This window comes from Pelodiscus sinensis, chromosome 6 (assembly GCF_049634645.1).
Source record: "Pelodiscus sinensis isolate JC-2024 chromosome 6, ASM4963464v1, whole genome shotgun sequence".
In the NCBI taxonomy this organism is placed as follows: Eukaryota; Metazoa; Chordata; order Testudines; family Trionychidae; genus Pelodiscus; species Pelodiscus sinensis.
This window is the reverse complement of record NC_134716.1, coordinates 127,184,680-127,211,643: the sequence shown is the minus strand read 5'-3', so window position 1 is coordinate 127,211,643 and position 26,964 is coordinate 127,184,680. Positions and strand designations below refer to the sequence as shown.

The 26,964-nt window shown below is 47.3% G+C and overlaps 1 protein-coding gene across 1 annotated transcript in view; it reads right to left on the bottom strand.

Moving 5' to 3' along the window:
- DNAI1 (dynein axonemal intermediate chain 1) overlaps positions 1–26,964 on the bottom strand; it is a 208,956-nt gene that overhangs the window by 101,463 nt on the left and 80,529 nt on the right. The window contains exon 13 of the mRNA XM_075932798.1: positions 22,421–22,668. Coding sequence (XP_075788913.1) covers positions 22,421–22,668 — 248 coding nt within the window. The remainder of the gene's footprint in view (positions 1–22,420; positions 22,669–26,964) is intronic.

Below are 26,964 nucleotides of genomic sequence, written 5' to 3'. Positions count from 1 at the left end.
AGACATAGGGAAAGAACAATAACCACAGCTGAGGTGTTTGCAGAATTCTTTGCTACCAAATTTAAAAGAAAATTTGTCTCCAAAGATAAAAATCACTTACAATTTGCACCTATGGTAGCACTTAGAAGCCCTCATTATGGATCAGCCCCTATCTTTGCCAGGTACCGTAAAACCACATATATTTAGTACACGTCAATAACTGATTACACAAATAATAAAAAGGGAAACTATACAAGTATTGTTAAAGTAGCACATAACAACCACCTCTGGTTGGGGCAGAGAGATGAAATGAAGAAATTTGTACTGTGACCTCTCCAAATCCTTCACCCTTTAAAATGATTTTGGGGTTCATGTTTGTAACTTTTACCCTTACTTTAAAAATTGGTTCAAACTCACGGGTTTAGTTAAATGAAGTTTTTACCAGACTTATCACTGGAAACAGCTCAATAACTGTTAATGTTGTTGTTGTTTTCAACACGGTCAGAGCATGAAAACTTGAGAGTGAAATTGCCTAAAATCTGACTGCAAACAAAACTAATAGTGAACAGCAGCTCAAAGTAATGAAAAGTGTGAAGTAAACATATGGAATAAATGCACAAGAGTCAATGAGATTCAACATTACTGATTAAAATATAGCTTGAGATATACGCTGATATAGATAATGAGATGGGATAAAAGTAAAATAAAATGTATAAATCTCCATCTCACCAGTATAAAGATCCATCTTTAGCAAGTCACTTCCCTTCTAAGACAATTATTCTCTAATCTATTACAAGGATACTATCAGCTACCTCTGGAGAAGCTGCTGCTTACTACTTTTGAAGACTGCATACCAGACCAAAATGGACCACTTGTCTAATTGGGGATGTAAATTCCTATCATCCTGACAGTGCCCCTTCATAAGAAATGGTAAGCAAGTTTAGAATTTGTTCAATTTAAGGATTTTTGCCACTAGTTTCATTTTCCCTGGTAGGAAAGTTTTTCCTAATGTCCAACCTAAACCTCCCTTGCTGCAGTTTAAGCTCATTGCTGCTTGTCCTGTCCTCAGAGGTGAAGGAGAACAATTTTTCTCCCTTCTACATGTAACACCCTTTCAAATATTTGAAAACTGCTATTGTGTCTCCCTCTCAGTCTTCTCTTTTCTAAACTAAACAAGTCCTATTCCCTCAGTCTTCCCTCAGAACTCCTGTTTTCTAGACCTTTCATCATTTTTGTTGCTCTTCTCTGGATCTCCTCCAGTTTCTCCACATCCTTCTTGAAATGCGGACACAATACTCCATCTGAGGCCTAACTAGCACAGAGTAGAGTGGAAGAATGACTCCTCGTGTCTTGCTCACAACACCCCTGTTAACGCAGCCCAGAATCATGTTTGCAGTCTGACTTCACTCCTTTACAGGTAGTCATCGTGACACTTCCCTTCCACAGTTCTGCCAACACCCCCCCATCTCTGAGAACATCTATTAGAACAGACACGAAACCCTGTCACGGAGCCCTGCAATCATGCCACACTGCATGGCGTGGCTCTTGACCTGCTAGGGCCCGAAGTGCGGGGCATAATGCAGACTGCTACACTCTGAGAGTATGTCTACACTACAGAGTTAGTTCGAACTAACTTTCATAGGCGCTACACTAGCGCTCCATTAGTTCAAATTTAATTCGAACTAGCGGAGCGCTTAGTTCGAACTAGGAAAACCTCATTTTACGAGGATTAAGCCTAGTTCGAACTAGCTAGTTCGAATTAAGGGGTGTGTAGTCCCTTAATTCGAACTAGTGGGAGGCTAGCCCTCCCCAGGTTTCCCTGGTGGCCACTCTGGCCAACACCAGGGAAACTCGTCTGCCCCCCTCCCGGCCCCGGACCCCTTAAAGGGGCACGGTCTGGCTACGGTGCCCGTGCCAGGTGCAAGCCTGCCAGCACCCAGCAAGCAGACCCTGCACCTGGCACAGATCAAGCCACCCACCCGATGCCCCCCAGCCCTCCCCCTCTTCCCGGGACCAGGCTGGCGGCTCCCGGGAGCTTGCCCGGGACCGCAAGAGGCGGCACCCGCCTGGGCTAGTGCAAACATCGTGGACCTCGTCCACGATCTCCGCATTAGGCACAGGAAAGTGGCCGTCTAGGGCAGGAGAGCTGCCAGCCTGGCCACCCAGGAGCAGGTGTGCATGAAAATCAAGGGGGTCCAGTGAGACCCCCGACCCTGAGCCCTGAGCTTACAATGGCCGTACTGGGTCAGACCAAAGGTCCATCTAGCCCAGTAGCCTGTCTGCCGACAGCGTCCAACCCTAGGGACCCTGGAGGGGATGGACCGAAGACAGTGACCAAGCCATTTGTCTCGTGCCATCCATCTCCAGCCTTCCACAAACTTTGGGCAGGGACACCACTCCTACCCCCTGGCTAATACCACTCCATGGACCCAGCCTCCATGACTTGATCTCAATTCCCTTTAAACTCTGTTCTAGTTGTAGCCTTCACAGCCTCCTGCAGCAAGGAGTTCCACAGGTTGACTCTTTGCTTTCTGAAGAACAACTTTCTGTTACTAGTTTGAAGCCTGCTACCCATTCCTTTCCTTTGGTGTCCTCTAGTCCTTCTTTATGGGAACTAATGAAGAACTTTTCTGTATTCACCCTCTCCACCCCACTCATGCTTTTAGAGACCTCTATCCTGTCCCCCCTCCGTCTCCTCTTTTCTAAGCTGAAAAGTCCCAGTCTCTTTAGCCTCTCTTCATATGGGACCTGTTTCCAACCCCTGATCATGTTAGTTGCCCTCCCCTCTCCCAGCCTCTCTCTTCCCCTCTCCCACCTCCTTTTCCCAGTCTCCCCCAGTTTTGTTCAATAAAGACAGATTCCATTTTGGAAGACACGTTATCTTTATTTTGTACATCAAGAAGAGGGGCTAGGGAAGGGTAAGTGGAAGGAGGTGAGGGAGGAATGGGGTACGAGCTCCCGATGGGGAGGACTGGGCTGGCTCTGTGGGCTTCTGGGGGTGGAAGCTCTCCTGCAGCCCCCCAATTGCCACCTCTCCCCAGATGGCAGCCTGCGGCAAGTGCAGCAAGGCTGATGGCCGAGTGGTGTGATGTGCCCAGTGTGGGTACTCCGGGAACTCCAAGCCAGGACTGCTTTGCAAGCGGGGCACCCCTGAGAACTGTCTGTCCGGGGTGGGGGTCGGGACCCTTTAAGCACAGCCCTCGGCTAGCCTGAGAAAGCATCTCCACGCTCTAAGTTCTTCTCTGATGCCCTGCCGGCACTGCTTCCGGCCATCCTTAAGCCCGGTTCAGGGTCCACTTAATGTGGACATGCTAGTTCGAATTAGCAAAACGCTAATTCGAACTAGTTTTTTAGTCTGGATCCGTTAGTTCGAATTAGCTTAGTTCGAATTAACTAATTTGAACTAAGTTAGTTCGAATTAACGTTGTAGTGTATACATACCCTGAGGAGATTTAAAATGCTGGAGGATTCCTTTCGACCATACCAGTAACTGTTCTCTAGCTTCCTGTGTCTTTATTTCTGAGGTAAATAATTGTCAGCAATAGAAGTCAGGGAGCCCCACACTGAGGTTAACTTTGGGCCTCAAATGAGGGATGAGCCTCTCAAAATGACATTTGAGAGATACGTTACACAGGAGGGTTGGGGGAAAGACAAAGCCTATGATGAGACCAGATATCTGGTTTGGACTCAAGACCTAAGCAAGGACTTTACAATGTTGTGATCGTTTCTTAAAGATTTCTAATCCCACAGCCTTAGGTCACATTACCTCATTAGGTCTCAGAGAGGTGGCTGGGGTCAGATCATTACTCAAGAGTATTGTGGAGGTAGAAAAGCTATCAGGGCCTGGTACATGCATTACCAACAAAAGCAGACAAACCACAGTGGCCAATGTTGCCACAGTCAAGTATTGGCCATGAAACCTCTGCAAATAAAATTGATTTGAAGTTGTTCTCAAGTGTTCTGTAATGGAAATCTAATATTGTCAGGCTACCTCATTCTTTGTTCCCACCTTTGGCCCTCAGAAAATAGTTTCCTAGCTTCAGAAATGAATGTTCTATCCAATTTAAAATTTGTGTTTCACCCGGCACGAATTGCCTCATATCATGTTTAACCACATTGTGACTGCTTTGTTCACTCACTGGACTAGACTTCAATAGACTTCTTTGTACAGTAAATAGGTCTTATGACTCTGAATGGAGGCTGATGGAGCGATGCATATATAAGTAATTAATCTGATTTATGTAAAAACGCCAAAAATATATGCAATAGAAAAATATTCCTACAGTGAAAATCTAGATATCCTTTTAAATGCAAATGTTCCAGCTATGACATTAATGCGCAGATGAGGGAACAGATTGGTAGAGCAGTATTCTCGGATGTGCTGCCTTCGTTTACCGAAGCATACCCTGATGGGTTACACTAAAATTATGAGACATGCCAGAATGCATTTATAAAGTAAACATTCCCCACCTTAGAAACCACTGAATAGATACTGTCTCCTGTGAATGCCTCTTCCCCTGTGTGAATCAGTAATATGTAAATGTCCCTTTATGCTTTAGGGAGAAAAAGCTTCAGACTCCAGGATGTACTTATCTCTCCCCTCTGCTTCTTGATGAATGTATGGCTAATCAAAGGTGCCATTACTTCCCAGTCAACTTGTGCTTCCTTCATCTGTCTGGCAGGTGTAATATATCCTTTTAGGAGAAAACTTGTGGAACTTCTTGCCAGAGGATGTTGAGAAGACTAGAACTTTAATAGGGTTTGAAAAAGACCTTGATAAATTCATGGAGGTTAGTCCATCAATGGCTATTAGCCAGGGGGGGTAGGAATGGTGTCCCTGCCTCTGTTTGTCAGAGGCTGGGAATGGGCGACAGGGGAGGGATCACTTGATGATTCCCTGTACTGTCCCCTCCCTCTGGGGCACCTGGCATTGGCCACTGTCGGCAGACAGGACACTGGGCTAGATGGACCTTTGGTCTGACCCAGTATGGACGTTCCTATGTTGAAAGGTCCAAAGCTATCTATGTTAGGAACCCACACAAATATCCTGTCCCTAACAGTTGTCCTTTGCGTCTATGGCTTTCCATCCCAGACAAAGGCGGCCAGGATGGCTCGTGGATTTGGCCTGGGGACATGAGAGCACCTGGCCTCTGGAGAGAGTTCAGAGTTGATGCAGGGGGACACCCAGCTACATGGGGTTGCCAATTTCCAATTTTTCAGAACTGGACACTACGGGCCCCTCCACCACTTGTCGCCCCGCTTCCTCCATCACTCCCCACCCCATGACTCGCCTGCTGCCTGCAGAGCTGGGCTGGGAGGAGCTGATAAAGATCCCATCTGCCCAGCGGGGGCACAGAGGAGCAGAGGGTGAGGGATAATCCCCAGAGCAAGGGGCTGTGGGGAGCGGGGGCCCTGGGAGGCTGAGAAACCCCACCAGGGCATCCTGGGCAGCAAGCTGGGCTGCTGGTCCCGCTTTTCAAACGCTGAGTTCTGGCAGGATCCATGCCCCGGGTGGCACTGGTCTCTATATCACTGCCGGAGCTGGGAGCCAGTTCCTCAGATTAAGCTTTTCTCCATCAGCTGGCCTCTTCCAGGAGCAGCGGCTCTTCCCGCCCCCCCAGCGGTGCAGGCCGGTTACTATGGTAACCGGATTTTTGGTGCCCAGTCAGCAGTACTGACTGGACGCTGCACAGGTCCCCTTTCGACCGGATGCCTGGCAGCCCTAAGGCGCAGCGGTGGAGGGCAAAACTGGATGACTCCATGGAATTCGGCAGGGTGAAATCAGAACCCTCTGCCGGCTCAGGGCAGCGCAGTCTGTACACAATTTGGAGGACACAGCAAGGCCGTGGCTTCAGCCCTTCCCTTTCAATTTCTTTGGTTTGGAGGATTTATAGTCTAGTCAGCTGTAAGGCCAGGCGCTAGGACGAATGACGCTCAAAAGGAGGCTGGGAGCAAAGCAGGGAGCCAGGCGGGAGAGATTTTCAGCATGCTTTGATAGCCTGAGGTACCAGCACCATGGCATGGAGCAGGGGCTGAGACTGAAGAGGGACCGCTGGCTTCCAGAGAGGGGAGATCTGTCAGCAGCTCTCTTTGGGGGCTGGGAGTGGAGTGCTTTATCCTTGCACATAAGCAGCCAGTGTTTTGTCCTTTCTCGAGCTCAGCTAGTGATAGATGGCAGCCCCTAGCATGGACACGTCTATGCCGCCTCTGGCTTCAGTCACCTCAGGCAGCAAAGAATGTTCTGCTACAAGCCTCCCGACTGTTTGCTTCTCAAGAGAACTCGGCTATGCCATCTTCGCCGTGGCGGGTCACTGAGATTGCTCCAGTGGGTTATTTTGAGGACCCAGCGTAGAGGAAATGCCACTGGCTCAGTTAGCCTGAGGAGAACACTCCTTCAACGAACCTTCCCCCTCAGCGGGGGCACCGGTGTCTTCTTCGTTGACTGCGTCATCCAGAGTCACAAGGCCTTAGCCGCCTCGCTCCTTCACAGGAGAAATTCCATTAAAACCAGTGTAGTGGTCCTCACTCAGGGTCTGGTGCGGGAGCATGGCCCCGGGCTGGCCTGAGAAGCCCTAGGCGAGCCTTCCAGCCTACCCCAGGTCCAGGCTGACCTGAACAGCCCCAGCTAGCTGACTCCAGCCCCAGCTGCACCGGCCAGCCTATCCAGCCCCAGATGGCTGACCCCAGCTGCCAGCTGACCCCAGCCTCAGCCAGTCCAGAGAATGGGAAATGCCGAATGCTTTCCCTCCCACCCACCCTTCCAGGAGAAGAAATCTTTGTACATGGGCCATGGAGCAGCTGGGGAGCTAGTATCTGCTACTCAGTGTCGCAGGCTCACCAGCGATCTCTTTGGACTTCAGGGAGGTTACTGAGGAAGCCGGGAAGGTGAATCGCCGATGCTGCCACCTCAGCTGCCATGGCCTCTGCATAGCGCTTAGTAATAAGCAACACCCAACAACCTGGCATCCCATGGCAGCAATGCTCCAGTGTGCCCTCTCTGCCCGAGAACACAGCTTCCGGCCAGTGACACCGAGACGGACACGCGGGAGGTGGCTCCAAGGTGTTCTTGAGAGAGTGATGTTCACCCCTCTGCAAACTGAAAGCTCAGAGCCCTGGCAGTCCTTACGCCTGTGAAACTTGGATTTATCTAAGGGAAACAGCGGCACAGTTATCCACAGAGCAAGATACGGCAGACTCCACTCTCTGGTTGTTTTCTTGGATGCTCTGGTTTGTGAGTGCACATGTACACAACAGAGTTTTACAATGGGTAGTGTGAGAATAAATCTTAAGCAACTACAACTCTGCCGGACGCTTCTCTTTGGTTATTGGGCAGGAATAGGCTTCTAGGCCCTAAATAAAGATGCATCAGGCAAACTGCTTGTGTCTGCATCTGAGGCCAAAGCAGAGAGAGTCGGAAGGATCTTGCGTGCACTGTTGCTCGTAGGAGTAGTTAGAACACACATTGTGTTATAAAGAAATGATGATGCATGATTAAAAGTTTGTACTAAAGGAAGCTTTGTCTTGAAAATAGATAGATGTCTTTTGTATAGGCAAGTGTATCCCTGTTCCACGGGACAACTACGTAGTTCCTGGGGAGGGGGCATGAATAAGTGTGGAATGTGACTGTTTGGTAAGATAAAAACCTGAAGCCTTCGTCAAGATGGTCAAAGAAGCCAGAAGACTCAGGGGTGCCAAGGTAACATCAACTGGGCCCAATACAAGACAAATCAGCGCAAGTCATATAGACAGCCTTGGAGTTAAGAGCAAGCACCTCTTTCAGATAAACACTAGGAAGGAGACACCAACATACCAATGCCAGAGGACACCAGATAAACAGATGCTAAAACAGAACTGATGGGGTCAGGGATTGATTAAGGACTGACACAGCAAAATGTATAGACCTGAATGGGAGAAAAGTCCTGTAAAAGATGGAGCGTCTTGCATGAATCTCCGGGTCTCATCTAATCAAGATCGGGGCATCAGTCTGGACCAAGAGACGCCCCCGCTTCTCTCCTTGCACTTAGCTTGCCTGGCCAGTGAGTTAGTGTGAGCAACAGACTGGTAACTTGAAGCAAAAGCAAGACAGGGTTTGGGTGGGTGGGTGGGTATGTGTGAACATGCATATAACAAAATAATGTTACATTGTCAATAAATGTGGCGTTTTGCCTTATCCCCCTAAAAAGATCCTGTACAATTCTTTCAAGCATAACACACGGTATATTACTAGGAGCCTATTTGTGTATCCCCTGCTAGCACACAGCACTGACTATTGCACTGCCTTGGGTTTATTAGTAGCCACAGAGCAGGAACTGCAAGGACACCAGAAACTGGAGTCTCACTTCTTTGTCCTCATCAGTGGTTGGGGCACCCTAGACATTATAGGCAGCTGACAGGCTGTGGGACAGAGGCCAGCACTGCTCTTATGTATCTGCCCACTTGCAATTCCCGGTTCACACTCCCCATTCCGACACTGCTCCGTTGGACAGGCCAAAGATGAAGTTGCACCCCGTGTGCGTAGGGACTGCAAAGGGTGTAGAGCAGGAAGGCTTGCACCACATCCTGGGGCTGGCTGGTGCTACGGAAATCAGAGGTGGGGGCTGTAATGTGTTTGACAGAAAGCCCCCACCATGGCCGCCCCCCTCCAGCCAGCGTGGCTCCCCCTGTTCTCTTCCTGTGTCTAGAAAGCAGGGCACACGCCCAGCTTAGGGGTTAGCACTTAGGAGTTTTGGCGCTGACAGTTTTGTCAGTGCTAGAAAAGCGCAGTAAGAAAAGCGCTGGTTTGAGCTCACACTGGTTTCTGCAGGCGTCAGAGCATGTGTCCATAGGCAGCACTTGCTTTGCTGAGGAGAAGAGTGCACTGGGGTAGCTATCCCATGATGCACTGCTTCGGGACTCAGAGCTAATCATTACTGTGGCAGGGGTGTATGAGAGTGTGGGAGAGAGAGAGAGACAGATGCCAGAAGCAACCAGTCTTGAGGCAAGAGTGGGGAGACCTGACCTGATCCCCCACCGACCTCCCTGACTCAGCACAGCACCTCCTGTCTGCCTGCCTCTGTTTGCATTGTGGGAGGCAGCAGGAGCATAACGATCTGTTGTGTGTCCTACAGTGAAGCTAAATGGGGGGGGCGGTTCATACCTGCAGGCAGGGCCACTGAGTTTCAAAGGGTGGCCCCTCCCGCTCTGCATTGTGGGACAGCTCCACAGGGCAATCAGACGGGTAAAAGCAATCCAGGGTCTTCACCGGCACATCAGTGCAAAAGCATCGGTGCAAAAAGCAAAAAGCCTCTTGCTGGGGTGGTTTAATGTTGGCGCTGAAACTCTGCCGTGGATTCCCAGTGAGGACACCACCGTGGTTTTTGCCCAGAGACTTGACTTTTTGCACTACAACAGGCAAGTATAGACATGACCTTGTTTTTAATTCACACACATGCTGTCTGGGTAAAGTTCCAACTTGACACAGTTCCTGCAAAAACTTGCACTTAGCTTTATTCCCCTCAGAATTCTTCTGTCCCTGCCTCAACTTCCCTCTCTCAGAGAAGCAATCAAACCTTTTTACACCCTGGTTGGTGCTATTAAGAGTCACCTCGTCTAACTACCGGCCTGGCTCAGGAGAATCACTATTCCAGCTCCTAGAATCTGACTCTCTGCATGCACTTCCTACATTTTAGCTAGAAGCAGTCCTAAATTCAGGATTGCAAATATCCTTCCTTTTAATCAAACTGGCACATTTCCTCAGCATTGTTTTGGGTCCTAACTCAACTGTGCACTTTCCCCTCGCTCCCTGATGACGGGGAACACCCAGCAAAATCCCTGTATGTGTCTGGGAGGGGAAGCTTCAGTCCTCCCCCACCCCATAGGCATCTGGGGGGATGGGAGCACCAGGCAGGGGGTTATACCCCACCTAGCACCATTCATGTGCCTGGTGACTTTGTCTCTTTTCTGTATGGTTTTAGGAGAAGCAATCCCATTCCAGACACGTCCCATTGTCCTGGCACAACCAAACCCTGACCTTGCTTTAAGTTATGATAAGTTATGTCAAATTTGGAGGTCCTAGTTCTTACCGGTTAGGAGATCTTGAACAGACAGACAGACAGACAGAAAGACAAACCAACTCTCCCAAATATTTAATAGATGAATAAGTTGCCCCTTCCCCATCAACTTAAACTGTTAGGCTGAGATTTCTCAGCATCTCAATCCCTGGAGGGGCTTTGAAAATGTGAGTCTTGAGAAATAAGGTAACTCCAACTACTAAGTGAAGAGGAAAAGCACACATCTAGAACATGGACCTTAAAAATGAAAGCCAAGCCTGAAAAAGGCACAATCTGATAATTTTCTGTACTTTAGTTCTTAAGTAACAGAATGGAGAGGGAGATAACAGAGCACAAAACACAAATCAATTGATCTAGCAGCAGCCAGCCCAGAAGGAGGACAGAAAGCCCAGCATTTGTATGCTAGTGCAGAGGGGGGAAAAACCATCCAAGCAAAACTCCTTTTTCAGATAAATGTTACATGATGTTCCAGGGAGAGTTTTGGCACTTTGCAAGAGAATTCAGACTGACAGACTTTGTATCCAAGGTGTGGTTTAAAAATAAGCTACTGTACCAAGTACAGAAACTAAATCTCTAGGAGCTATGGCCTCACACTGCCTTGATGAAATACAACATCGGAGCTGAAAGATCAGAGATTCTGTTCATTAACTTCAAAGACATTTAGGAGAAAAATACTGGCACTTTCCTGCATTTAACCTTACAATGAAAAGGGTCCCAAAAGTGCCGTAAGAGAACATTTTGAAATGAAATTGCTGCAAAGATTTTCTCTAGAGGCTCTGTCTATTCATGGGCAGTGTTTGCTGTCATCTTGGGTTGGCTAGGAGACTTCAGCCCAGCTTGGTGAAGAATGACCTCATACTCCTTGCCTGCTGGGCTACAACAAAGCGACACCTGGGCATGAAGCCTTCCATGCTTAGCAAACTCCAGCTACTTCTCCTCAGCAAGTCAGGCTCCTGCTGTGACTAGGGATGTATGTGAGTAGTCAAGTAGTCGGCTACTCAGCTACTCACATTCCCCCACCTTTGCTGCCTCTATCAGAGGCAGCGGGGGAGGGGGAGGGGGACGGAGGAGACGGCCATGAAACAGCCTCTGCCCGTGGCAGGCCCAGGCCCAGACCCAGGCCCAGGCAGAGGCTGCTCCGCATCCCACTGGCTGTGGGCTGGCCACAAACACAGGGCTGCTCCGCAAACACAGGCTGCTCTGGCAGCAGCCCCTTTCTGCAGGGGGTTTCTGCTCCCCACAGACAGTAGCTGCTGGACCCGGTGTGAGCCAGGACTGAGCAAGCCTGGCTTAGTCCCGGCTCGTGCTGGGTTCAGGAGCTAACCCCGCTGCAGCTCTGCAGTGTAAATGTAATAAGAGTTGCGTGGGCAGGCAGCCCGACTCCTACTACATTTAAACTGCAGAGCCACAGCAGGGGTAGCTCCCGGAGGCTTCCGCCCTTATTGACTAATCGAGTAGTTGATAGAAAGTCTATCGACTACACAATTAGCTATTTACTTGCTTCCTAACATCCCTCGTTGTGACGGATTCGATCACAGAGATCCCATTGGGGCTGTCATCCGGTGTGCTGATCATACCACGGAGACCACATCCCTGCCCTCTGAGATGCCCTGCCACTCTGCCCTGCTGGGCCAGAAGCTGTGTCTCCCCCAGCAAAGGCACAGAGTTGGGGTTACTGCTCCCCAACAGAGTAACACAGACACTGAACCAGCTCAGCTCTGGCAGGGTTCAGTTAGAAGGACTTGTCAGCACCCGAGAGCACAGCACTCAAAATAAACCCATCTTACTCTGCATAACATTTTACACAGAGAAAGCTCATATAGACGTTTACTCTCTTTATCAAAGAACAATAGATATGCACAGCTCTGGCTTCCCCTCTTCCCCCAACCAGGTAACAATTATTTACATTGGCCTTGATAATAAACAAAAGTATTTTTTTTTTAAATGATAAGTTGGTACCTCAAAGGCTAACATTTATTTGGGCATAAGCCTTCAGGGGCAAAAACCACTTTGTCAGATGCACAGCCATGAAAGCATATGCCCAAATAAATCGTTTTTACCCACAAAAGCTTATGATCCAATAAATCTGTTAGTCTCTAAGATGTCACAGGACTCCTTGTTTTTGCAGATACAGACAAATATGGGTACCCCTCTGAAAAGTGTTTCTTAAGCATAAAAAGTAGGATTTAAGTAATTGTAAGTGAAAACAGACAGAGCAAAGTAAGTTACTATGCTAAAATCAACAAAACACGCCAAGTAAGCCTAATATAATAAGAGAGACTGTTACAAATATATTCCTCAGCCCCCTGCTTATTCCTGATAAATTCCTTCAAGTCAGAGCTGATCTTCTCTTTGGCCTGCATCTAAAAGCTTCTTGAGTATTCTCTTGGAATGGGAATGCAATTTTAAAAAGTCATCTGATGATGATCATTTATTGCTTTCCTTCCCTTAAATAAGATTTCCCCAGGGTGGGAATACTTTAACTCTCCCCAACCCAATGGAAAAATACCAGATTCAAGATGGATTCCGGCATGATCATGTGTCTTGGTAGGACCAACCACAGTTTGGGCTTACAGGAAAAACAAAACCATTCACAGATTGTTGTCTTGAGCACTGGGCCATTAAGCCCCTAAGTATCACTAATGGCTCTCACTAGAAATTCTAGATTAGATTTAAACTTCATATTTCTAATTTCACATGCAAGAATGATACATGTGCACAAATAGAATACACATATGCCAGGGGTTATAGGCTCTTGAATGATAGGTTACTTGATCTGTTTTGCATAAAGCATATTCAAATTAAGCATATTCATAATAAAAATATATTTCCATAAAAAAATAAAGCTAAGTGTCACAGCTGTGAACATATCAAACCTGTCATGTGCTCCCGACACAAGCTTCCCATAGAATAACAAGTCAGGTTATTACTCTCTGTCCTTATATTCAGAATGTTCCATGTCCTAGGCCCAGGATATTTAAAAGGTAGACCAACGTTCTGGAATGATCAATAACTTCACTCCTCTGGTCCAGTGGAACTCTCTGAAACAAAGCCCCTCCATGTGGGAGAATGAACTTTCTCAGGGGCTGGTCTGACGCTGCTTTTCAAACATAAACAGACTAACACGGCTAACCCTCCGAGCCTAATCTGTTCTTTTTGCTTATCTTATTCTGATTTATGTTGATTCCCTCTGGCTAAAGAGTCCTGGCCGCCTGCTGGCTCGGCCCTGTCATCCCACCAGTTTATAGCCACCTACTTCTGCCAGCTTTAAAGAGCACCCAGAAAGTCCTGTGTGTTTTACCTGCACCTGACAGCTTTACTGATGTCAGATCTCTGATGGGCTTCTCTCCATACTACTGCTAAGGTCTGGGCCTCTTTGCAAACCCACTAACTTAGCTTTTGGGGTTAGCTTTCCCAGCCTTCTTATCTTTCCTTCTTTTTTCCCACCAAAGTCTGCATTAGCCTAAAAGGAGCAAACCGCAGTTGCTTCAGTTCCTGTCTCAAATAGAAACCAGCCACAGAGGCCATTAATCTGACTGTGGGATTTAATGTGACAGATTTAGAAGGAAATTGCCGGTCATCGGAAAGGTAACAGTTACTTGATGCGGCAGCGGGTTATTGACGAAGCGGGTTATCCTACTCCTAAGCACAGCGAATACAGTCTGCATCAAAGAAGGCTGTTATTGTGCAGCTGTGCTCTGTGGGAGGCAGGGGGAAAGGAAAGGAGAACAATGGCACATGCTGATTGTCATCGTATTTTGTAACTGAACCAATTCATTGGCATCAGTGAAATAAGAGTGAGCATCTTTTTAAGCAGGTCTGGAAATGGCTTGGTAAGACACTAGATTCACTATAGAATCAAGCATGAGCCTAGACACAACATAGAAATTAGAGATGCAAAATCCCTTTAGGTCTCAAGGTCTTTGTTTTGGGCCAAAGTGCCTACCTCAAAGGGGCTTAAGCACCTGCTGCTTGTTGATTTCAAAGAGAGCTGGCATCTAAATACCACTGAAGAGCTGAACTTCTCTATAGTCATCTCAGATGTGGTTTATTTCAGAGCCCTAGAGAATGGGGCTTCCACAATTCCTATGGAGAGACTATTGCACAAGCTCCTACAAGTCAAGGTTAGGCCATTTCCCTAGATACACTGCCCATTTTTGCAGATTTCATGTGGTTAAGACATCAAGGAGTTCAAGTTTGCCTTGTCCTTTCCCTCCTAAGTATTAGTATCTAGTTTAAACTAAGGCTGCCAATTAATTGCACTTAGCTCATGAGAGTCACTCAAGAAATTAATTGCAATTTTAAAAAATGTGATTAATTGCACTGTTAAACAATAGAATGCCAATTGAAATGTATTAAATATTTTGTAGGGTTTTTTACATTTTCAAATCTATGTACACTGATCTCTTTATATTATTATTTTGTTACAAATATTTGCTCTGTAAATATTACAAACAAAATAATATTTTTCAAATCACATCATACAAGTACTGTAGTAAAATCTCTTTATTAAGAGTGCAATCTCTTTTTTAAAAAAATCTAAACTTATATTACATAACTGCACTCAAAACCAAAGTGTAAACTTTAGAGCCTAGAAGTGTTTAATTGCACTATTAAAAAAAATAATTTGCATGATTAATCATGATATCTAACAATAATATAATACCATTTATTTAAGTATTTTGGATGTTTTCTACATTTTTAAATATAGCAAAACTTAAATATAGAATTATGTACAAAAATAACTGCCCTCAAAAACAAAACAATGTAAAACTTTAGCGCCTTCAAGTCCACTTAGTCCTACATTTTATTCAGCCAATCTCTAAGACAAACAAGTTTGTTTACATTTGTAGGAGATACGGTTGCCTGCTTCTTATTTACATCACCTGAAAGTGAGAACAGGCCTTTTCATGGCACTGTTGTAGCCAGCATCGCAAGGTATTTACATGCCAGAAGCATTAAAGATTGATGTCCCCCTTTATGCTTTAGCCAGCATTCCAGAGGACAATGTAAACAAGAAGCAGGTAGCATTGTCTCCTACAAATTGTAACCAAACTGGTTTGTATGAGAGATTGGCAGGGATGGGAGAGTGACAAAACACACACTTTCTACTCATGACAAAATATTCAAGCCAACATCTTTTTAAAAAAAGCCAGGGCCAAAGCAAAAATGGCCGAAGTCTGAAACTTGAGTAGGAGTGAGAATCCTTGCCAAAGAGAACATCTTCTTGGTGGGATGTGATGGATCAGAGGGATACTGCCCTTCTCTACACATCCCAGCCTTCCAGTTAATGAAATTGCCTGTAAAAGGTTCAATCCAGAAATAGTGGGTATCCAGGAAGTGATGATAGGGAGCCAGAAGAGCCAATGGAAAGAGAGTGAGAGATCTGAATTGAAAAACAGGCTCTGCCTGCTTTAGTTCTTTTGTGTGAGTAACTCTGTTGTCCAGCAATAGGCGTGTCTCAGAAAATAACCTAACCTTTGGAACAACAGAGATGTAACTAAAACAGGGAATGTTAGATGAGGTTGCTTTTTTATTTACTGGTTTGAGAACTCTGTGCTGAACATAGCTATCTAACTCTTCAGCTGAATCCCAAGGAAGAAATTCTCTGTATTTTGAATCTGCCTTATGTCAGTTGCTCTGTAACACCTAGCTACCAAGTATGCTTTGCCAAATATATCTTCTTTGTTTTGTTAACAAACTCACCTTTTTAAGACTCTGTTCTGATTCCTGCATTCTAGAAAGCAGGCCATTCTGTGAGCCTGTGCCTGAGACCAAAGGTCAGCTATGAAGAAATTACAGTTTGTTTTCAAGCTCTCTACTAAGGAAGGGGTAAAGGGCTTCAGGTTACCCCACAGGAAGAAATTCCCAAGAGAGTCTTCTTGGACTCTCAAGGGTATTTGAATTTGGGTGGAGGCAGTGTGCCATCCAAGGTCAGGGAATCTGTGACCTTGGGGAGTTTAAGCAAAAGCTTTTAATGGTAGGATATTTTAAGGTCTCTTGTGAGCCTCCACCTTCTGCACCCAAAGTGCCAGAGTGGGGAACAGCGTTGACATGGTGGTAGTGGTGGGAAAATTTTGAACCATGAGCACAGATCTCGGGATTTTAAAAGGACACTCTGCTCCCCCTCCCCCTTCTGGCTATTTGGAAGTCTTGGGACTTTTAATACTTTTGATGCCTGGCTGGGGGAAGAAAGGGAGGAGGGGAGCACACAGAAGGTGCAACCTGCAAAGCCAGAGAGTCCAAACTGAACAGTTTATTTTGGTTTATTTTTTCTAGCTTTCAGGGCAACTCGATAGCTAGGCTAGGCGAGGGCAGGAAAGCAGCTCAGTGCATGCACTTGCGGTCAAGCAGAGTAGCCCTTGAGCAACCAACCTTCCCAAAGTGGCACACCAAGAGGGAAATAAACCCAGAGATCCACCTTCAGGCAGTACCTGATTGTCTATTCAAATCTCTCACTCTCTTCCATCGGCTTTCCTGGCTCCCTGCCAACACTTCCTGGATCCCCACTGTTTCTGGATTTGACCCTTTTCAGGCAATTAATTAACCGAACGGCTAGGACAGTACAGAAGGTCAGTATCCCTCCCCGGGGAGGCTGCTCAGAGAGCATCTGCAGACAGGGTTAGATCAGCCTATTGAACCTACAACACAGATTTTGCCTTTAGGGATCAGATTGTGGCACTTAACCACTGGCTTGAGTGCAGGGGCATGCATACTCCTTTACGAACTCAGGCAAGGAGTCGCCCCCTGGTACTAGCCCTGAGCTGGGTACATACAAAGTACTGACCTTTTGGATCATTATTTGCACTGAACTGAGTTTTTTCCCTCCTAATCCTGCTCCAAAGTGTGTTTTCTTTTTAGGTGTCAGCCCTCAAGTCCCACTCCTCCATACTATGTTGAGGCCCAAATTAACACTGGTAAAGGTGAGTAATTAATGTTTTTCTCCCTCCCTCATCCTACCATTCACCTCAAGGTCTAACTAACATGAATTACTATTCTCAAAGATAGACAATCTTCTTCTTTCTCTTTTTAACGAGCAGACTATATGCAATATTTGCCTTGGGTATGTCTACACTACAAAGTTAGTTCGAACTAACGGACGTTAGTTCGAACTAACTTTAATAGGTGCTACACTAGCGCTCCGCTAGTTCGAATTTGAATCGAACTAGCGGAGCGCTTAGTTCGAACTAGGTAAACCTCATTTTACGAGGACTAACGCCTAGTTCGAACTAGTGGGAGGCTAGCCCTCCCCAGGTTTCCCTGGTGGCCACTCTGGCCAACACCAGGGAAACTCTATGCCCCCCTCCCAGCCCCGGACCCCTTAAAGGGGCACGGGCTGGCTACGGTGCCCGTGCCAGGTGCAAGCCTGCCAGCACCCAGCTAGCAGACCCTGCACCTGGCACGGCACAGAGCCACCCACCCGATGCCCCCCAGCCCACCCCCTCTTGCCGGGACCAGGCTGGCGGCTCCCGGGAGCTTGCCCTGGACCGCAAGAGGCGGGCACCTTCCTGGGCTAGTGCGGACATCGTGGACCTCGTCCACGATCTCCGCACTAGGCACAGGAAAGTGGCCGTCTAGGGCAGGAGAGCTGCCAGCCTGGCCACCCAGGACCAGGTGTGCATGAAAATCAAGGGGGTCCACTGAGACCCCCGACACTGAGCCCTGAGCTTACAATGGCCGTACTGGGTCAGACCAAAGGTCCATCTAGCCCAGTAGCCTGTCTGCCGACAGCGGCCAACCCTAGGGACCCTGGAGGGGATGGACCGAAGACAATGACCAAGCCATTTGTCTCGTGCCATCCCTCTCCAGCCTTCCACAAACTTTGGGCAGGGACACCACTCCTACCCTCTGGCTAATAGGACTCCATTGACCCAACCTCCATGACTTGATCTCACTTCCCTTTCAACTCTGTTCTAGTTGTAGCCTTCACAGCCTCCTGCAGCAAGGAGTTCCACAGGTTAACTATTTGCTTTGTCAAGAACAACAACTTTCTCTTACTAGTTTCAAGCCTGCTACCCATTCCTTTCCTTTGGTGTCCTCTAGTCCTTCTTTATGGGAACTCAGGAAGAACTTTTCTGAATGCACACTCTCCACCCAACCCCTGCTTTTAGAGACCTCTATCCTGTCCCCCCTCCGTCTCCTCTTTTCTAAGCTGAACAGTCCCAGTCTCTGTAGCCTTTCTTCATCTGGGACCTGTTCCCAACCCCTGATCATGTTAGTTGCCCTCCCCTCTCCCAGCCTTTCTCTTCCCCTCTCCCACCTCCTTTTCCCAGTCTCCCCCAGTTTTTTTCAATAAAGACAGAGTCAATGTTGGAAGAAACGTTATCTTTATTTTGTACATCAATAAGAAGGGGGGCTAGGGAAGGGTAAGTGGAAGGAGGTGAGGGAGGAATGGGGTACGAGCCCCCAATGGGGAGGACTGGGCTGGCTCTGTGGGCTTCTGAGGGTGGAAGCTCTCCTGCAGCCCCCCAATTACTCCCTCTCCCCAGATGGCAGCCTGCGGCAAGTGCAGCCGGGCTGATGGCCGAGTGGTGTGATGTGCCCAGTGTGGGCACTCAGGGCACTCCAAGCCAGAACTTCTTTGCAAGCGGGGCACCCCTGAGAACTGTGTGTCCGGGGTGGGGGTCGGGACCTTTTAAGCGCAGCCCTCGGCTAGCCTGAGACAGCATCTCCATGCTCTAAGTCCTCCTTTTATGCCCTGCCAGCACTGCTTCCGGCCATCCTTAAGCCCTGTTCAGAGTCCACTCAATGTGGACTTACTAGTTCGAACTAGCAAAACGCTAGTTCGAACTAGTTTTTAGTTCTAGATGCGTTAGTTCGAACTAACTTAGTTCGAATTAACTAATTCGAACTAAGTTAGTTCGAACTAACTTTGTAGTGTAGACATACCCCTTGTGTCTCAGGACAGAAGTTGCCGCAACATTGCAAAGTTAAAACAAAGAGTCTGGTGGCACCTTAAAAGACTAACAATTGTATTATGGCATAAGCGCTCGTGAGCTGCAACTCACTTCTTCAGATGTATGAAGGGAAAGAAAAAGAGCCAGCTAGTCGGAGTACAGAGATGGGAGTGTTACAACAGAGCTAATTCAATCTGGGTGGATGTAGATAAGAAGGTGAGCATACCTAAAGTGGAAAATTACTTATGGTAACGAGCAAGCCATTCCCAAACTCTATTCAGACCCATTCTGATGGTGTTAAATTTGCATATGAATTCCAGCTCAGTAGTTTCACACTGCAACCTGTTTGTGAAGTTTTTTTGCTTGAGGATGGCAACTGTGTCCAAGGATATTAAAATGCTTTCCTACTGATTTTTTGTATGTTACCATGCGTGGTATCTGATTTGTGTCCATTTACTCTGTAGCATAAACAATCCACTTTGTCCAATGTACATGGCAAAGGGGCATTACAAAGTTAAAATCACGGGTAGGAAACTATAAGAGCTAATATTCCACCAGCTACACGAATGTAGCTGCACTGCATAGACATTCCGTATGTGTATAGGTGTATGTGTTTTCAGTTCCTCTTTATGGGGTTAAATCCATGTACCAATGTGGTTTTGGCCTTTGTGACTGACTGTATAACCTGAACACTGCAAGGCCATTAACCAGAACTTTTGCATTTAGGTTGGAATAGAATGCAACACATGGAAGAGACTTTCTGAATACGTAAGAAGCCTTTACTGTACACTCTAGAAACCGGGGATCTGATGATAAGCAAGCAAGACTGTATTCTCCCATTTTAAGCTATTAAGCTAGAAAATTCCAGCCATAGCTTTTTGTATTTAATAGTGTATTGTGCTAACACTGGCTTTGTTTTATGACAATCCTTGTGATTCCTGTGATCACACTAATTCCCTGAAGACAAAGTGATAAAAATGAGAGAACTGTCAGACTTCCTATTCTACACCAAAGCCGTTCGCTTCTCACTTTTTCCCTCTAGCTAAAATACATGCTTTGTTCCGAAAAGAAAGCCAGTCAGCTCAGACCAGAGGCTCGGAACAACGCATCTTAAATTTTTGGCAACAATTTCCATTTCCTTTCTAATGCTTATTTCAAAATCCATGGGCCAAATTCTGCAGTCTCTGCCAAGAGCAATGCCTCTAAGGACTGGAGGGATATGGGCCAGAGAAGTGGTACCCATCCTAGCAGTACAATGAAGACACCAGTACTCCTGCACCTCACAAGGAGTAAGGGAAGCAGAGAGGAGCATTTGCTCCTGTTTACCTCCCGCTGTGTGAATGGCAATGTAAGGTACATCAACTCCAGCTATGTATTTAACGTAGCTGAAGTTGCATATCTTAGATCAACTTTCCACTCCAGTGTAGACCAGGCCTTAGTCTTAAACTACAAAACTCATGTTGTAACACAGTTATTCCTCTGACCAAAGCAGGCAGTGGAAGCCCAGGTACTTTTCTCCTAGCCTCTTCTCCATTGCTCCGGGGCCCACCATGGGAGCCAGCTTGCTTCCTTTAGCTCTCCTCCATCTGCGCTCTCGGCCCTTGCTAGGCAGTCTTCCTCAGACCCTGTCAATCATTCTGAGAGGTGCATTATTTTACTTTGGCTCAGTTGCTGTCTCTGTAACCAGGGAGTTCCGACAGCAGCTGGAAGGAGATAGTGATGGGGAACGTTCTGTCAGTGTGATGTAGTGCCAAGGATCAATGGCAAAGGGCCTCACATAAACCTGTCCAACAATCACTAAACACATTTGCTACAGGAACGTATTATGTGAGTTTAAAATTCCAAACCTGTCTGAAGCATTAACTGACATAATACACAAAGTCTCTCTTGCTGTACGGGAAACCCCCACTCTCTGGGAACACCCTGCAATTGGATCCCTTACTTCCTAGACTTTACTCAATGGAAGCCATGACAACGTGGAACCATTACTTTGGGTTAAGTTCTGTCTGGTACATGCCAGAAAACTCAGAGGCAGCAGATGCTAGCACAGGCTCAATTGAACCCACCTTGGCCCCAAGAAAACATCACCATTCGCGCAGACCCTTTGCTGTGGAGGGTTGTTATGAGACAATGCCTCAAGGAAGAGGGCACGGTGTTTGTCGTTATAACTGCCGCCGCAAAAACCTTCTTGTTCATCCCCAATAGCTCATATTGCTAGTCTCAGGCCTTGTGTACACTACCAAGTTTTGTCAACAAAAACCTTATGTTGATGCCCTAAGTCAGTAAAACGAAAATGGCCAGAGGGCATTCACGCTTGCTCCCTCTGTTGACAGATCATGTTCGCATTGGGGCACCATCCTTGACCATGCAAGCAGTGCACTATGTGCATGTATCCCACAGTGCAGCGCTGTGGGAAGGCCGAGTTGATCCCTGCACTTTGTGGGATTCCCTCCGAGTTCTCCCACAGCTTCCTCAGCTACTGGGAGTAGCACCATGAATAGCTCTGTGAGCTCTCTATGATGAGGAATGGCAAAGCAGCACCATCCGTCTCTCCAGCCCTCCCCCTGTAGCAGCAGCCTGCCTGCCGCTGTGTTCCTAGGAGGGCAGAACAGGAGCATTCCAATGCTTTGCTTTTCGTTTGTCCCCCAAACAGAGCAGCTCACTCAACTGTCACATACTTCCCGGAGCTTTGAAGGGGGGGGGGAGGGGGCACGCATGCCTGCAGGGCAGCGGAGATCACAAAACTCTGAGCAGAGCCATCAGGGTAGGCATTGTAGGGTACTGGAGGAAGCCAGTTCTCTCAACAAAACAAACAGCAGAGTCCACACTGGCTCTATGTCAAGGGAGGGGGAAAGAAAACACTTTTGTATGGGTGGAAGTTTTTTGGCACTGAAACTGAGCCTTTTTCCCTACAAAGGTCACATTGCAACGTGCATGCTCTCGCCGTTTTGTTGCCCAGAGCTGCCTTTTGATGACAAAACTTGGTTGTGTGGACAAGGCCTCAGCGAGACTCAATTGCACAGGGGCTGTCACTGGGCTGGTCTTCCCAGAATACAACTGTCACACACTTGATTAATCACTCTGTACGCCTCGCCCACTTCCTGGTGCCTGCTAGACCCTGATCCTCTGTCATTATCTTTGGGAGATACATAAATGTACATGCAGGAAGTCAGAGTGACACTGGTAATATACAAAGGATATGGGCTACTCCCAGTAAAGAAGTTGGTCACTAATCTCAAATAAAGTGCAAGAAAAATAACTATTTAATCAATGTTGTGGTGATATAACTAGGGCCTATTCTGGCTCATTATTTCATCCAATTCCTAGGGACTTCAGTATATTACAGTAGGATTGATTAGGCTGCCCGAAAGTTACCCATCAGTAGCTAGTATTTCACCCTGCATCCCGGACTCACCACTGTGCTGTCTGAACTCAACCTAACTCAAGATTGCGGTCAATAAGAGGTAAAGAACGACTCCCCGCCGAGGCACCCACCTGCCACACGGGGTCTGTGTGCTTCCCGGACATGGCAGAGCTCTTGTAGCTTGGCTGCAAGGGCAACTTCTTCAGGTTGTAGATGGCTACGTTGCCATCGTAGAAGCCCACAGCAAGAAGATAGGGGTGGTCGTTGTGGATGTCAAGGCACATGATGCCACTCTCGCTGCTGGAGATGTATTCCGGGAAGGAGGGGTTCTTCAAAGTGTACAGAAGGAGCATACCCCGGCTCTGCTTCATGAAGTCATCTAGAGAAAGGCAGAGTCACACCATGATGGAAGGAAGGAGGCATGTGCTCACAAAGTCCTTACTCACTGATCTACACGGTACAGTGGCAATCACCCTAGAAATAAACGGAGAACCAGGACAGCACTGGGCTAGATCTCATAAAGACATTTTAAGGGGAGCTGCCTTTCTTATGGAGGGGTCCTCAGCTCTGGAGGCACTTCCCCCTTTGGTTCTCCAGAACCTGGAGTTGGTGGTGATGCAATCTCCATTGCATGGTCTGATGTTAACTCTGCTCGCTTGAAATGTCTATTTCCTTTTCTTTATTAGTTTTAAGCCTTTTCTTTGTTCCCCACCCCCACCTTCGCCTTAGCACTGGTTGTCTCCTGCAGTTTTCAGTTCTTTGAGAGGCGAGGCTGAGGGAGTAGAGCTTATTTGAGAGCAGCCTGCAACTCCCTGCAGGGGGGTTCCAAAGAGGCTGGAGAGAGGCTGTTCTCAGTGGGGGCAGGTGGCAGAACAAGGAGCAATGGGCTCAAGTTGCAGTGGGGGAGGTCAGGTTGGATATTAGGAAAAACTATTTCCCTAGGTGGGTGGGGAAGTGCTGGGACGGGTTCCCTAGGGAGGGGGTGGAATCTCCATCCCTAGAGGTTTTTAAGGCCCAGCTTGAGAGAGCCCTGGCTGGGATGATTGAGTTGGGTTGGTCCTGCTTTGGGCAGAGGGTTGGACTCGATGGCTCCTGAGGTCTCTTCCCATCCTAGGGTTCTATGAGTCTATGCTAAAAGGCCTGTGTTTGCTCAGGTTTCTTCTTAGAGGAAGGCCAGAGTCTCTGAGGGAATGAGTCTGAGCTATCTGACAGTCGTTCAATGTGTATGGATTGTATTTCCCTTGCAGAGCTCAGGGTGGATGTACTCTAATTTCTATATAAAAGAGGAACTAAATCATCTCCTTTATTCCCTGCATGGGAAAACATTTAATAACCCATCTATCGCACATAGCACCTAACACATTTAAGTACAAATGTAACGGACAAGTTACTGTTGCTTTATTTCCTATTTGTTTCTAACTCGACAGCCTTGTTTTGTAAGTGCAACTTCTCTTGCATCTAAAACTACTGCTTCCCTTGTCCCTTCCTACCTAGCTTTTCCTTTCCATTGTGTGGCCTGATGCAAACTCTTCCTGCTTGAAATGTCTATTTCCTTTTCTTTATTCGTTGTTGGCCTTTTCTTTGTTCCCTCCCCACCTCCACCTCAGTCCTCTTTGTTTCCTGTTGTTCTCAGTTCTCCGACCATTTAAGGGAAATTTTCCTGTGATCAATGGGAGTAGAAAAGATTGTTGCTACATATAAGTGTAACCCTTCTGCTGGGTAGGCCCGGCAGCAACCAGGGCCGGGTTCAATATCTAGGGGTCCATTTCTCACAGAACCGGCTCGAGCCCCCACCCAGTAGCCTGGGAAATTCACACACCCCTGGGCGCCTCTGAGAGGCAATGCTCCCCCACTCGCAAGCACAGAATCTGAGTGTCGAAAAGAAACATTTAATAAAAGAGAGAGAGAAGTCACATGGCATTATCTTGGGAAAATACCACAAACAGAATTCGTAGCCCCCTCCCCCATGAGTAACTGTCCCAGCACAAAAAGGACTGAGCAATGTCTTTTGCCTCTCAGGCTCCCCAGTCCAACAAGGTAAAGGTTCTGTTCACTTACCCAAACTTTCTCCGTACCGCACCTCAAATGCCGCACTTACAGCTCTGTCCAGTCAGTGCAGACCCTGACACATGATCCTGATGACTCTACTCCTTGAGCCTGAGGCTATGCCACCTTTGTGCTGCTCCTACCGGCTACCCGCCGGCTGCTCCCGCCAGCCACTCTGCTGGTCACCTGCCACCACTCCTACCGGCCGCCTGCTGGTCGTTCCTGCCAGCTGCTCCACTGGCTGCAATGGGTATGGCTCCCAGCCAAACCAGTGATTTCAGCTCTTTAGCCACCACCTAGGCTGGCCAAAGATTGCAGCTTCCACTGGACTAGCAAAAAGACGCCTCATGAAGTCTGCTTTAGGTTTGTCCTTAAAATCAGGCGGAAGGGACAGGTTGAGCCAGTCTTATAGCTCACACCTGGCAGGCAGGAAGCAGGCTGCCTCAAGCCCTCAAGCCCTTTTCCCCACAACTCAGTTCACTCAACTCTGGCAGGGAGGAGACTTGTTCCTCTGAGACCTCTTACAGTGATGGTGTCTCTCCTGCAAGCACTGGTGTCATATTTTACAGTTCCTACATTTAGGGGTAGCATGATTTGTGACCCCCACAACAGCCTCAAATTAGTTACAATACATCACATTCCATTCCAGCACTGATCCTCCATCAGCCCTGTCTGAATTGGATTTACATAGCCACACTTCGGATTCCTTCCTCCTCCTGGCATGAACTGTATTTACATATCAACAGTTAACAGTTAATTATCTTGCAGAGCTAAACAATTGGAGTGAGCACACCCACCCCCAGGGCAGTTCTCTCCTTTTAGCTGGCTGATAGCAAGCAGTATTTCAGCCCCGGCTTACGTAAGTTTAATCAGGTCCCCCACATTTAAGAAAGGATGAATTCAAACTGGAACAGATGCAACTACTGTTTAAAACTAATAAAAGAAATTTCTTTTTCACACAGCGCATAGTCAACCTGTGGAACTCCTTGCCAGAGGAGTCTGTAAAGGCTAGGACTATAACAGAGTTCAAAGAGAAGCTAGATAATTTCATGGAGGCTAGGTCCAGAAAAGGCTATAAGCCAGGGGATATAAAGGGTGTCCCTGGCCTCTGTTTGTCAGAGGCTGGAGACGGATGGCACGAGACAAATCACTTGATCATTGTCTTCAGTCCACCCCCTCTGGGGCACCTGGTACTGGCCACTGTCGGCAGACAGGCTACTGGGCTAGATGGACCTTTGGTCTGACCCAGTATGACCATTCTTATGTTCTTATGTAACTAAGAGCCACTAGAATAATCTGCAAAAGCGATGAGGAGTCCCGTGGCACCTTATAGATTAACAGATTTATTGGAGCACATAAGCTTTCGTGGGCAAAGACCCACTTCGTCAGATGCGTGTAGTGGAAATTCCAGGGGAGAAAAGAGTTCCAGTCAAGAGTGAGGCTGGAGATAACGAGGTCAATTCAGTCAGGGAGGATGAGGCCCACTTCTAGCACCTGATGTGGAGGTGCGAACACCAAGAGAAGAGAAACTGCTTTTGTATTTGGCTAGCCATTCACAGTCTTTGTTTAATCCTAAACTGATGGTGTCAAATTTGCAGATGAACTGTAGTTCAGCAGTTTCTCTTTGAAGTCTGTTCTTGAAGTTTTTTTGTTGCAGGATGGCTACCTTTAAATCTGCAACTGTGTGTTCAGGGAGACTGAAGTGTTCGCCTCCAGGTTTTTGTATATGACCATTCCTGATATATGATTTGTGTCCGTTTATTCCCCAGAATAATCTGGGGAATGGAAAAATCTACTTTATGAGAGGAGATATATGGTGTTTGGCTTGTTTACCCTAACAAAACAAGGGCTGAGGGGAGGTACAATTACATTCTACTGACACATTAGAATAGGGATGTCAATGAGTAGTCGACTGTACAATTAACTGACTACTCGCATTTCCCCTCCCCCCCGCTGCCTCTGACACAGAGGCAGCAATCAGGGAAGCAGGAGCTGGTGCTGGGGGAGCTGGCTTAAAAGCCAGTTCCCCCCAGCACTGGCTCTGCAGTGCCACCTACTCCCTCTCCCCCACGCTGCTGCCTCTAGCGAGGGCGGGAAGAGGGGAGGAGAGGCAGCCATAAAGCAGCTTCAGTCCCCTGTGGGCCCAAGCTCCCCTTGGACAGAGGCTGCTTCGAAGCAGCCTCCCCCGCCCCCTCAGCCTCAGAGGAATAACAGGTGGCTTTTGGAAGATGGCCACAAAGGAAATGATTTCTGAATTTCACCGCAGTTAAATCAACTTGAAGAGGTGAAGACTTATGAAAATTATGAATGGGAGTAAGTCACAAAAACCTGAATTTCAAAGATATAATCACATCGGGGAAGCTAATGTTAAGAAAAAGTAGAGTGAAGAGAACATGCAACAACTGGCGCAAATGGATGGTAACTAAATGTGGTAACGACTCAGATCACATCCCACTCTTCAATAGCACAACAAACTTGCATGCAAAAGTCTTTTAAGGCGTACTATCGCTGAAGGCTGAGAGACGACAGAAGAAGGCTAAACTGCGATAGCTACTATACAATCCTTAACAATTGAAAAAGAGAACCCTGATTTCCTATTAAATATTCCAGAATGTCAGGAACAGGGCAT